This window comes from Saccopteryx bilineata, chromosome 4 (genome assembly GCF_036850765.1).
Source record: "Saccopteryx bilineata isolate mSacBil1 chromosome 4, mSacBil1_pri_phased_curated, whole genome shotgun sequence".
NCBI classification, from domain to species: domain Eukaryota; kingdom Metazoa; phylum Chordata; class Mammalia; order Chiroptera; family Emballonuridae; genus Saccopteryx; species Saccopteryx bilineata.
The window spans coordinates 70,608,673-70,622,087 of NC_089493.1; the positions used below are offsets into that span (position 1 = coordinate 70,608,673).

Genomic DNA, 13,415 nt, shown 5'->3' on the forward strand with positions numbered 1-13,415 from the left:
TTTTAGAACATTAGAGGATTCTCAGACATGTTAAATCCATTCTCTATATAAGGGGTCCCCAAACTTTTTACACAGGGGGCCAGTTCACTGTCCCTCAGACTGTTGGAGGGCCGGACTATAAAAAAAACTATGAACAAATCCCTATGCACACTGCACATATCTTATTTTAAAGTAAAAAAACAAAACAGAAACAAATACAATATTTTAAATAAATAACAAGTAAATTTAAATCAACAAACTGACCAGTATTTCAATGGGAACTATGCTCCTCTCACTGACCACCAATGAAAGTGGTGCCCCTTCCGGAAGTGCGACGGGGGCTGGATAAATGGCCTCAGGGGGCCGCATGTGGCCCACGTGCTGTAGTTTGGGACCCCTGCTCTATATGTTCACTGAAGTCACTGATCACAAAAATAAACAAGAGAAAGTTGAGCTCTGTGGTGTGTTACACAGACATCCTGTAGTTTTATGTTGATCAGTGGGTACAGCTATTCAATTAGTTATGAATATCCATAAATTTACTGTTATTTAGCTTTAATTTCTCTGATTTATACAAAGAATATGCTGATATTTTATCAGTTGCCTTTTTTGACTTAAAACAGACAAATTTAATGACTCCATAGAATTATGTGGTCTAAGAACTTGATAGAATTAGAATCAAATGACTTTATTAAAAATGGAAGGATTACCTAACTATCCTAGGCTCCATTTCCATAAAATTATTAGAAGGAATGCTCAAAATCATGTAATTTTCCAGTTATCTACTAGCAGAAGTCCATTCACTTAAAGAGAAAATGACAATGTTGCATGTAGGAGAACTATAAAAATTTTATAAGAACATTTTTGTCATTCAAGTGAACATTTCGTGAGTTGTTTTTCAACTTTCCCATCATATTATAATGGAAAAATGACCAAGTTTAGTATTTTTAGCTCCCCAAAGGCAGTTTTGGGGATCTCTGGTAAATACTAGATGAGAAGACTGAGGACTCATAGGTGTTGCTACTAATCCATGGATTTAGCAATTGATAAATTTGATTATAGGAATCAAGTCTTTGAATTTCCCTGAGTCTCTTGCATTTTATAAACCATTATACTCTCTTTGACATGAAGGGAGCCTATAATAAGCTACAAGAAATACAGCAATGGCTTCAAAACTTCTGTAGAAAAGGTATTTATATTATCAAGTAATGTTCTAACTGAAGTAGGCTTTATTTTGTATCAGAAACTGCCATCAACATTGGCTATGCCTGCAACATGCTGACTGATGACATGAATGAAGTGTTCATTATAGCAGGAAACACAGCAGTGGAAGTCAGAGAAGAACTCAGGTAGGTGTCAAAGGTAGGAGGAAAGGAAGAGAGGAAAAAAGAGAGAGGAGTAAAGAAAGATCAGATAGTTGAGAAAGCGAGAAGACACTCTTCTTTCCTATGGTCTTCATTTAGTATAGAACTCTTTCTGCATGTTTGCTAAAGTTCTGTTCATTTTGGTGACAAACTAAGATAAGTTTGACATCAGTGGTGAATTAATGTCTTCACGCCTACAACATTCCCAAGTAGTTTTAAGAAATGATTTTCAATCATTTACATTGTTAGCCTTTAAAATCATGCATTGGTGAGTAACCTGTTAACTCTAATATGGTAATGAGTGACTGGTGTTACTGAAGACACTTACTAAAATACCAATTCCTAGCTTCATTCTGACCTAAAAATTAAGAATATTAAGAATTAAGATGGAGCATAGAACTTTGTATTTTAATAAACACCTAGATGATATTTATGGACAGATAAACTTGGAAAATACAGCTATAACAGATACCTTGTGTGTCAAGTTGGAATAGCCTTTCAAGAAAGTAGATATTGACATAGTTGCTACTGAAATAGGATACTGTGAAATTTATGTAACTGCCACATAGTACCAGGAAATATATAAGGAGTGAAATTGGAGGTAAAAGTGAACAAATATTGCATTTTGAGAAATAATACTTCTTTATTATTTGCCAATTTATCCCTTTTTTGTTACTTTATTTGAAGAACATTTTACAAGTCTGCATAATTATTTTCCCAAAACTTAAAAAAATGCTGTCCTTTTTGTTTGTTGATGCTTGTAGTAACTTCTCTAAGCTCAACCCATTCGAGGTCTGACCACATAGATTGTTAACTTAGAGGCAAACTGTTTGCTGCTTGTTACACGATAGAGGGGGGCCTAACCTTCCCTCCACACAACCACTGTGCACTATGGGTTTCCTTAATGTGTCTCCATCATTAAACCTTTGTTCCTGAACATTAGAAAGAAACAAGGTCATAATCATTAGCACCACTAATTGATACTTGTTGATCAAATCTCTCAGCTCCTACACTACCTATACACACTGTAGAAAACTGCTATATCATGCTTGTTAGAGCTTTGTTTTGCCAAATAAAAATTTGAAAATCTAATTATTACTGAGATAATTTTATTATTTTTTCTATAACTTTAGCAATAGAGTCCAAATAGTATATTAAGGAAATATTAATGATTTATTTGATAATTAATAATTAAAATTTTCATTGGGGGGGACTTCAACTCTTGCTAAGGAGGATACAAGTGAGCATATTAAGGGTCTAATGAGCCTATTGCTAAATGCTTTGAGACAATGGCTGGTCACTATTCTAAGCAGTATACATATAGTATCTCATTTTGTTCTCAAAGCCACCCAATGCAAACATTATCATTATCCTTGTTTACAGATTAGGAAGTTGAGACACAGGTAGGGTAACTAATTTGCTCAAAGTTTCACAACTAGACAGTGGTTCAACTGGGATTGGAACTAGGTAGTGTGGCCCCAGAGCCTGTGCACTGAATTACTTGCCATGTTTCTCTCTAAAAAAACATCTTAGATGTATTCTTACTCCCTTTAAACAATTAATACAAGCCCTGGCCAGTTGGCTCAGTGGTAGAGCGTCGGCCTGGCGTGCAGAAGTCCAGGGTTTGATTCCCGGCCAGGGCACACAGGAGAAGCGCCCATCTGCTTCTCCACCCCTCCCCCTTTCCCTCTCCTTCCTCTCTGTCTCTCTCTTCCCCTCCCACAGCCGAGGCTCCATTGGAGCAAAGATGGCCCGGGCGCTGGGGATGGCTCCTTGGCCACTGCCCCAGGCGCTAGAGTGGCTCTGGTTGCAACAGAGCGACGCCCCAGAGGGGCAGAGCATCGCCCCTTGGTGGGCAGAGTGTCGCCCCCTGGTGGGCATGCGTGCCGGGTGGATCCCGGTCGGGTGCATGCGGGAGTCTGTCTGACTGTCTCTCCCCGTTTCCAGCTTCAGAAAAAATACAAAAAAAAAAAATTAAATAAATAAATAAATAAACAATACAACAATGTAGTTATTGAGGTGATCAAACACTAGCTGAGCAATTAGGCCAGAATACATTTCAGGGAGAGGCAGCAGGTTTAAGAGGAAGAGTATAAACTTCCCATTCACTGGAGCCAAGTTAGAATCTCAGTTTCCTGTTCATTGGCTGGCTGAATAATTTTGATATGCTTTTCAACCTTTCTTTGCTGGGTTTCTCTACTTGTAAAATTGGTAAGTATACCAATAGCTATCCTATAGATTATTTATTTTGAGGATTAAGTGAGTTAAGAATTTAAAGCTTTAGGGCCATCAATAAGCATCCTTCTTGCCCTCCCTTCACTTCCTTATTTCTTCCCTCTTCCGTTCAGCCAACTTCTGTGGCCCTGTCTGGTCTCTGGTTCCCAGTATTTCCACTGACAAAAACTACTTTTATTATTCTCTCCCAATAGACTCATGGAGTCTATTGTTAAAATTATATAAGTAATAATGATAAAATTATATCAGTAACAATTAATTAGACTTTCTAAATTTTATTTGGCAAAGACATGTGAAATCTCCAATTATAGCTTTTAACTAGCATGATACAGTAGTTTTCTGTACCAGGTTGGTGTCATGACAACAAAAAATAACATAAAACTTTAAAAAAATGAGTCTATGCATTCTTATCATAGAGAAATCTTTATTTTTTATTAATCTTCCTAAGATATTGAAAACATGTTGACTTCTATTACAACTTTCATGTATTATCTTCTTTTATTGGTTACGACGGATATTGATGTCACAGGTTGCTGAGCTAATACACACAAAGGCATAGAAACATGGAAGAAATCATGTTATTTTCCAGTTGTAGGTTAAGTATATCATACAGCCAAAGGTGGAAACATTTTTTCAGAGATGTATGGGTGTAACTTGATTGACAAACAAAATTGATTATACTTTATCCTGAATGTATTGAGTGGATGTGGATTGTGACAAAATTGATGACAACCCAATTTTACATTTCAGAAATAACACTCTAGCAACAAGATAGATTATGTCTGATGGGAAAATGAATGGTAGGGGGAGATGCATCAGAAGGCTGTTGGAATACTCAAGCGTAGAGTTGGAAGGTTGAACTGAGGTTGTAGCATGGGGAAGGAAAGAATGGTGAAATTGACAGCTGTTTTGGAGGAAGAATGAATAGGACTTGGAATTTGAATTGATGTGAAGAGAAATAGAAAGAGGTTCTAGCTTTTCTGACTTCACAGCCTGGAATACATTCAGGTGTGCAAGAACAGAATCTTGTTACAATTTTCTAAAACTGAATTTGAACTCCTTGTTTTTCCCAATGCCAAAACAATTAAACAGGGAAATTTTGGTAAATTTAGTTCAAGTCTAGGATGCACAGTTGCCCACCTGATATTGATCCTTATTAGTACCTACCTTGCTGGTATCTCACAATTCCCACTTCTGTGTCCCTGTCTGATCTCTGGTCTCTTGGGGTTGTTGGTTGTTCCCATTGGCTGACTTCTATACCCTTGTGAGGAACCAGGGGAGTTTGGCTGTTCTTCTTTACCTGTGTCTCAGAAGGCTTATGCTCTCACATGACTACTTCTGTTTCTGAAATCCCTTTACTACCCTCCATGTCACTGTACTTCAATGGCAACTAGTCCCAGATTCCAAAAAACTTATCTGAGGATTCCATTACCATATGGTTTCTCCAACAACTACCAGTCCAGAATATAGGTCAGCACCCAGGTGTCTTTTGGTGACTCAACAGCATGTAAGCTCTTCTTCAAATTCCTTTTCCTTTAGGCTGGATGTAAGATGGAGAAAAGAGGTCATCTCTTTCTAGTCTTTTGCTTATGGCAACATTTTTTGCCTTGGTTACTTTAAGGATTAGTCTTTTAACTTTTTTTTTCCTTCTCAAAAACCCCAATTAGGAAAAATCCAGATGGCTGGAATTCAGAATGACAATGCTGTTGTGAGTATCAGGAATCTATTTTGATACTCAAAAAGCAAGATCTGGACTCTTTTTTGTTTTTTCTGTATTTGGTTTTGTCACATCCCTAAAGGCAAGCTATGTTCCTGGGGTGGTGGTGAGTGCAGAGGGGTGGCGACCAAAGTTAATATCTCAAAGTTTTACCCAGCTACTTTGTGTTGACTAAGTAGATGACATAACTTGTTATGTCAAGAGAATGTGGAGAAATATGAATTCCTATGGTCTGTTGCTAGGAGTGTAAATTGGTAGAAACTTTTTTAGCGGGCAAACTAGCAGTATATTTCATAATTACATATATGTACACTTTTGACCCAATGATTCTTACTTTTTTTTTTTTTGTATTTTTCTGAAGTTGGAAACGTGGAGGCAGTCAGACTCCTGCATGAGCCTGACCGGGATCCACCCAGCATGCCCACCAGGGGGCGATGCTCTGCCCATCTGGGGCGTTGCTCTGTTGCAACCAGAGCCATTCTAGCACCTGAGGCAGAGACCATGGAGCCAACTTTGTTCCAGTGGAGCCTCGGCTGCGGGAGGGGAAGAGACAGAGAGGAAGGAGAGGGGGAAGGGTGGAGAAGCAGATGGGCGCTTCTCCTGTGTGCCCTGACCGGGAATTGAACCCAGGACTCCTGCACACGAGGCTGACATTCTACCACAGAGCCAACTGGCCAGGGCGATTCTTACTTCTAAGAATTGCTTTTAAGAAATGGTCAAGGCACATATGAGAAAGCAATCAATGAACAACTAAGGTGTCGCAATGTGCAACAAAAAACTAATGATTGATGCTTCTCATCTCTCCGTTCCTGTCTGTCTGTCCCTGTCTATTCCTCTCTCTGACTCTCTCTCTGTCTCTGTAAAAAAAAAAAAAGAAAAGAAATGGACAGATATATGAATATATATATAGAAATATTTATTATTGCACTAATTATAATAGAGTATTAGAAATTGCTCAAATACCCAGCCACAGGGATTTTTAATTATGCTATACACATGCAATGAGATACTATGTAGTCATTAAAAATGATTTTGCATTTATTGGCATTGGAAGATATCCAAGGTATATTATGTTTAAATAAAAGATAAGGTTATGAAACATTGTGCAGAATATGATCCTCCTTTTTTATATAAAAAGTATGTGTGTAGGTACAAGGTGGAGCAAAAGGAGGTTTACAGTTGTGAGTATGCAAAACAGTTTATTCTTGTATAATTATTTATTAATCGTCTTCTTTTCTATACAAACAACTGTAAGCTGACTTTTGCTCACCCCTGTATATGTATTAACATTATATATCTGTATCCACATCTGTCTACCTACTCTTCAAGCTCTTGAGGACATATACCAAGTTGTTTTCTTGGGTGATAATATTATAGATCATGGTTGCCTTCTTTTTATGGCTCTTCGTATTATCTGAGGTTACAATAGTTACACTGCATTACTTTTACAATTAAGAAAAATCCTCCAAAATTATCTCCATTTTTTTAGTGAGAAGAAAACATATTAAGTGAAAAAAAAATTTTTCTATCTAGACTAATTATTTCAAGACTCTTGAGGCCACTTTACTTAACTGACTGGCAAATAATGTTTATTTCAACCCAGACTTGAAGATCACCCCATTTTTAGAGTCTTAGAGAGGCAAGACATGGTAGAAAATTCTATGTAAGAGAAATTAATCTATTTATAATATTAATTTGCTTAATATTAGAATCAAGAAAAACAGCTAAGAAAAGTTATTGTTAGAGGTACTCTATAATTCTAATCTTGGTTACTTATATCAAAACTCATAGTTTTGGGGATAAAATCTTAAAATCATAAATTTATACCATTAATTTTTCTTGTTTTATGCTTTTGAGTTCAGAGGGAGTTCATGGAAAACTAAGCAAAAAAAGTATATGTTGCATTGATCACATGCTTTATTGTTAGAGAAACCTATGTCTTATAACTAATTAAACCATGAAATGACTCCACTTCTTCTAGTATAAGTGATATACCTAGGATATATTTTCTCCTTACTCAACAAAATACACATTGTATTGTTTTTGAACAACTATTTGGTGGAAAGTTATTTGTTTGAATGAGCAGAGTTCACAAATGCAAGTGGATCCAAGGCCAGGAATGTAACTACATTAATCGTGTAATCTGGGCTATATGTAAGACATTAGGAAGCAGTGGGGAATTTGGCAGTGGTGGGATTTAGCCGGTTCCACTGCTTTGGCAGAACTGATACCTAATTTTTTGTTGAGCTCAGCAAACTGGTTGTTAAAATGGCACTTGTAATTAAGGTTCTCTCTAAGGTGGGTACTTGGGCAGCCACCCATTATGGAAATCACAAATTTATATTCTAAAGGAATGGGATCCTGCTCCTATAGTGAAAAGATGGTTAAGGATAAATCACACAGCCAAGGATGCTTGGATAAAAGCAAAGAAAATTGCAAGTAAGGATGCCAATCAAGAGGCAATATGGAAATATCTTAAGTAACAGTTTTATTGTTTTTGTCAGGTATTATTTAATATTTTTTCATTAATATTTTAAAATGCTTTCTTATAATCTAGTTTTGTGTACTCTTTTATTGTTCTTTTTTAAGTATTAAAAGCATGAAATAATAAACTATCTTTCAGTATATATACTTTTTATACTTAAAATGGTCATTAGGGCAGAGAACCAATTGTTAAATTATTTGAATCCCAACACTGGCCTTTGGTAAAGGTGAATATCATCTTGCCCATAAACTCATACAGGTTTTTTGAAAAACAAAATGCATCTTGTTTGTAATTCCCAACTGCTAGTCACCCAGGCAAAATGTCTTAGTAAGTTAAGTTTCTATTATAAATGATAAAACTTCTGAGCATTAATTAATTTTGGAGATCTTCTAGTACACACTTACATAGCTGCCCAAGTTTTCATAGCTGGTGATAACCCTAGTTTCTAGGGACTGATACCATTACCCTAGTTTCTAATAAGTAAACCAGTTTCTAAACTGGTTTAGGGATTTATGTCTTCAGGTCACGCTGGTAGTAAGGGATGGAACTAGGGCTTGAAATAAAAATTTCCTGTACTTTCATTCTTCCCTTACTATTGGCAGAGTGGTAGTGTCGATTGTACTCTGCTCCTCTGTCACTGGTAGTTGCTCCTCTGTCACTGTGTCTTTGTCCCGGACTAGAGGCAGCCTGTAGCAGACTCTACAGGTTAGGCTATTAGGTATGCTAGATGAGGAATGAGAAATTTGAAGGCCTGGGATCTAGCCTTGAACTGTTACTGACTGCTCATGTGGCTAGATATCCGAAGCAGACCTCAGGCTTGACCCCAGGCCTCCAGGTTCCAAGACCAATGCTCTTTTTAATTTATTTTTATTAATTTTAATTTATTGTGTTTACATGAATTCAAGTGTGCCACCTAATATAACTCCCTCACCCTCCATCCTAGTGTCCTTTTTTCTACCCCCTTTGTCCCCCTCCTCCCCTCCTGAGAACTCCCTCCCCCCTTCCCTCTGGAATTTGCTGTCCTGTTATCTGTATCTCTGTGTTATGTATGTATAATTTCACCAATCCCTTTACCTTTTCTGATCCTATCTCCTCATCTCCCTTCCCTCTGAAAGGTGTCCATCTGGTTCCTGTGACCCCACCTCTGCCTCTATTCCATTCCTCAGTTCACTTTTGACCAATGCTCTTATATCAAAGTCAAGATTGTCTTCTTTTAAGCATGATATCAATCCATTTCCTAACAGGTCCTTTTAATGTTTGAATATAGAGTGCCTTTAAGAGGACTGACAAAAAGGCTGTTTTCCTTACCCTCTCTTTCCTTCATAGATTGCATGCAAACACGGGCCTAATTGGGCTCTGCTGTGTTTGTGGTGGCATGGGGCTGTGAATGCCGCGGTTGCTTCAACCATTAATGCATTTCTGGATGCCAACATTGTAATAGACTGCTGTTCATTACAGAGCTTGGAAAAAACAGGCACTCTTTTGTTTTAGCATGTGTTATTTGTATTCTGTGGTTAAGCATAGTGTGTTATGCCTGCAAAAAAATATAGTTCACATTCATTGAAGGGAGTTATGTGTAGCTTTGCCCTTCTAATAAATTGTTTTTGGGAGAACCAGCTGGTATTTGAACAGCTAAGTTCCAGGAAGAAAAAGAAATGACAGCTCTAGAGCATGGGCAAAGGTTTGAAAGTGCCTGAGTCTGGTCTGCAGAGCAGGCTTGGCCTGTCTAGAGGGAGTGCAGTGGGAATTTAAGCAGAGCTAGAAAAACTGTCCCTTGTCTGCCTGGAAAGGGTTCATGTGAGATGTTAGGAATAGTTTAGAAGGAAAAGAAATCCTAAGTAAATAAAATTTCAGCCAATACTTTTATGAACTTCACCCTTCTTTGGAATGTTTTCATTCTCTGGGGGGAAAACAGAGATTGAGTCATTTATACAGCGAGTGAGAACTTTACGAAAAAGGCAACCTCAGGAGATGTTTGCCCTTTGGTGCTTTCTTAGGACCCGATTTATGGGCTCTGCAACATCGTCAGAGAATGCTCATTACCGAGGGACTTGTCTCTCTTGCTTTCTTCATGACGTGGGACTGTAAATTTTCATGACCACGAGGAGGATTCCCTGACATGCTTATCTGATGCGAAAGACAAGTCCTCCCACTTAAAGCAATATTTTTTTATGTCTGCTTTTCCTCCTCCTCCCCACCCTATCTCCTTAAATTTCACACATAGTACTCTGACTTTATAAACCTTTTTCTTTGATTCTGCAAACTGATTGCTAAATGCATGATATCATCCTTGGAGCCAGGGCTGTGTCACCTCTGGCAGCTTGGGTTCCTAAGCACAGGCTGTGATCTGAGTCCTGGACAGCAGAAGGAGATGTTGAGCCAGAAGATAAGGGTTTTTGGGTTTTGCTTTTTAAACTGAGCCTGTAAACAATCAGCATTACATTTTTAAATAGAAAATTGAGGGCTACAATGATTGTTTTTGTCCTGTGAACACTCTCTTCTTTCAGATGAGCCACAGTCTAAAGCCATTGTATTATACATCTTCTGCATAGGACAAACCTTTGGGGAACCCTTTCATTTTGCTCTAAGCCAAAACATCCATTTTCTGGCCTGCCACTCCCTATTTTCTCATAGGTACTGGTTCTATGTATGCAAGCTGTGGTCTGAAGTGTTGGTGGCTGGCTTTGACACTCATCTTCAGGGAGTGTCTCTGTGTAGCTCCCTGGTTGTGGCTGAGAGTTCTGTAGTCCTGTTGACTTGTCCTATATCACTTCAAAACCTGTTATCCAAGGGTCCTCGGAGAGGAAACTTCCCTGTTTTTTAAAAGCATCATCTTTCTATTTTGAAAAGAAAAGTAAAATTTCTCTTCTAAGGATGTTGAGGATACAATCTTCCTCTTAAACAGCAGAGATGAGTGAGATGTGGGCAGGGTTATTTTACCTCTGCTCAGTTTCCATCTGGAATGGTCTGTTACACTTTGCTCTCTGTAGTTTCTTTCTCAGTAGACTTATTCTCTTTGACCTGATGAGTACAATTTTCACTTAAAATATACATATTTTTAATTTTTAAATTTTATTTAGAAAATTAACTTTAATACAGTGGCATTGATTGATAAGAGTGCATAGGTTTTAGGTAAAAATTTCTATAGCATTTGAATTGTTGATTATGTTGTACTCATCACTCAAAGTCAAATCATTTTTTGTCACCTTGTATTTGCTCCTCTTTCACCCTTTCCTCCCACCCCCACTCCTATCCCCCTCTCCCATATCCTCCTTCCTTGGTAATCACTTCACTTTAATCTATGTCCTTTAGTCTCAGTTTTATATCCCACCTATGTGTGAAATCATAGAGCTTTTTCTGATTTACTTATTTTACTCAGTATAATGTTCTCAAAGTCCATTCATGTTGTCGTAAATGTCACTATGTCATCATTTCTTATGGCTGAGTAGTATTCCATTGTATATATGTACCACACCTCTTTTATCTAATCCTCTATCGAGGGACACTTTGGTTGTTTCCATGTCTTGGCCACTGTGAATAATGTTGCGATGAACATGGGGGATGCATGTGTCTTTATTTACCAATATTTTTGAGATTTTGGGGGTAGATCTCCAGTATAGGGATTGCTGGGTCATATGGTAGTTATATTCTTAATTTTTTGAGGAACCACTATACTTTCTTCCATAATGGTTGTACTAATTTGCATTATCCCTTATCAAAACTGTTGTTTGTGAAAAGCATCTCCCATTTAGTTGGCTGCCTATTTGTTTTGTTGTCAGTTTCTTTTGCTATGTAGAAGCTTTTTAGTTTGATATATAGCCTTATTTATTTATTATTTATTTATTTATTTATTTATTTATTTATTTATTTATTTTTTGTATTTTTCTGAAGCTAGAAACCAGGAGAGACAGTCAGACAGACTCCCGCATGCGCCCGACCGGGATCCACCCGGCACGCCCACCAGGGGCTACGCTCTGCCCGCCAGGGGCGATGCTCTGGCCCTCTGGGGGGTTGCTCTGCCGAGACCAGAGCCACTCTAGTGCCTGGGGCAGAGACCAAGGAGCCATCCCTAGCGCCCGGGCCATCTTTGCTCCAATGGAGCCTTGGCTGCGGGAGGGGAAGAGAGAGACAGAGAGGAAGGAGAGGGGGAGGGGTGGAGAAGCAAAGGGGCGCTTCTCCTGTGTGCCTTGGCTGGGAATTGAACCCGGGACTTCCACATGCCAGGCCGACACTCTACCATTGAGCAAACTGGCCAGGGCCTCATTTATTTATTTTTGCCTTTACTTCTCTTGCCTTTGGGGTCAAATTCACAAATTGTTCTCTATGGCCAAAGACCATGAGCTTAGTACCTATGTTTTCTTCTATGTAATTTATTGTTTTGAATCTTATATTTAGGTTTTTGATTCATTTTGAATTAATTTTTGTGCAGGGGTACAAGGTGTAGTCAAGTTTCATTCTTTTGCATATGGCTATCTAATTTTCCCAGCACCATTTATGGAAGAGGCTTTCTTTTCTCCATTGTGTATTTTTGGGTCCTTTGTCAAAGATGATTTGTCCATATGTATGTGGTTTTATTTCTGGACTCTCAATTCTGTTCCATTGGCCTGTATGTCTGTTTTTCTGCCAATACCATGCTGTTTTGATTATTGTGACTCTAGTATAATTTGAACTCAGGTAGTGTGATACTTCCAGCTGCATTTTTTTTCTCAGAATTGCTTTGGCTATTTGGGTTTTTTTAATGGTGCCATACAAACTTGGTAATTTGTTGTTCTATTTCTTTAAAAAGTGACATTGAGATTTTGATGGAGATTACATTAAATTTGTAGATTGCCTTAGGTAATATGACCATTTTAACTATGTTGATTCTTTTAATCCACAAACATGAATAGTTTTCCATTTCATTGTGTCTTTTTAAATTTCTTTTAATAATGTTTTGCAGTTTGCAGTATACAGGGCCTTCACATCTTTTGTTAAGTTTATTCCTAGGTATTTTATTTTTTTATTGCAATTGTAAAAGGAATTGTTTTTCTGAGTTCATTTTTTAGTGTTTCATAATTGGCATATAGGAAAGCAGTAGACTTTTGTACATTGATTTTGTATCCTGCAACTTTGCTATATTGATTTATTGTTTCTAATAGTTTTCTGGTGGAGTCTTTGGGGTTTTCTATAAACAGGATCATGTCATCTGCAAATAGTGATATATTTACTTCTTCTTCCTGATATGGATGGCTTTTATTTCTTAATCTTATCTAATCACTCTGGCTACCACTTCCAAAACTCTGTTGAATAAAAGTGGAGAGAGTGGTCAGCTTTGCATTGTTTTTTAATTTAGAGGAAAAACCTTCATTTTTCATCATTTAGTATAATATTAGCTGATGGTTTGTTACATATGGCTTTTATTTTGTTGAGGTGCTTTGCTTCTATTCCAATTTTATTGAGTGTTTTAAACATTAAGAGATGTTGTATCTTACTGAATGCCTTTTTTGTATCTATTGGTTGGATCATATCATTTTTCTCCTTTGTTTTGTTGACATGGTGTATTATGTTGATTGATTTACATATGTTGAACCATCCTTGTGCTCTTGCAATGAATCTTACTTGATCATGATGATTTTTAAATGTGTTGTTATATTCA

At 37.5% G+C, this 13,415-nt stretch overlaps 1 protein-coding gene across 2 annotated transcripts in view; it reads left to right on the forward strand.

The window, feature by feature from the left end:
• Positions 1–13,415, forward strand: part of ATP8B4 (ATPase phospholipid transporting 8B4 (putative)) — a 277,874-nt gene that overhangs the window by 215,477 nt on the left and 48,982 nt on the right. For both annotated transcript variants that reach the window (XM_066276448.1, XM_066276449.1), the window contains one exon: positions 1,223–1,328. In XM_066276448.1, the coding sequence (XP_066132545.1) occupies positions 1,223–1,328 (106 nt within the window). The remainder of the gene's footprint in view (positions 1–1,222; positions 1,329–13,415) is intronic.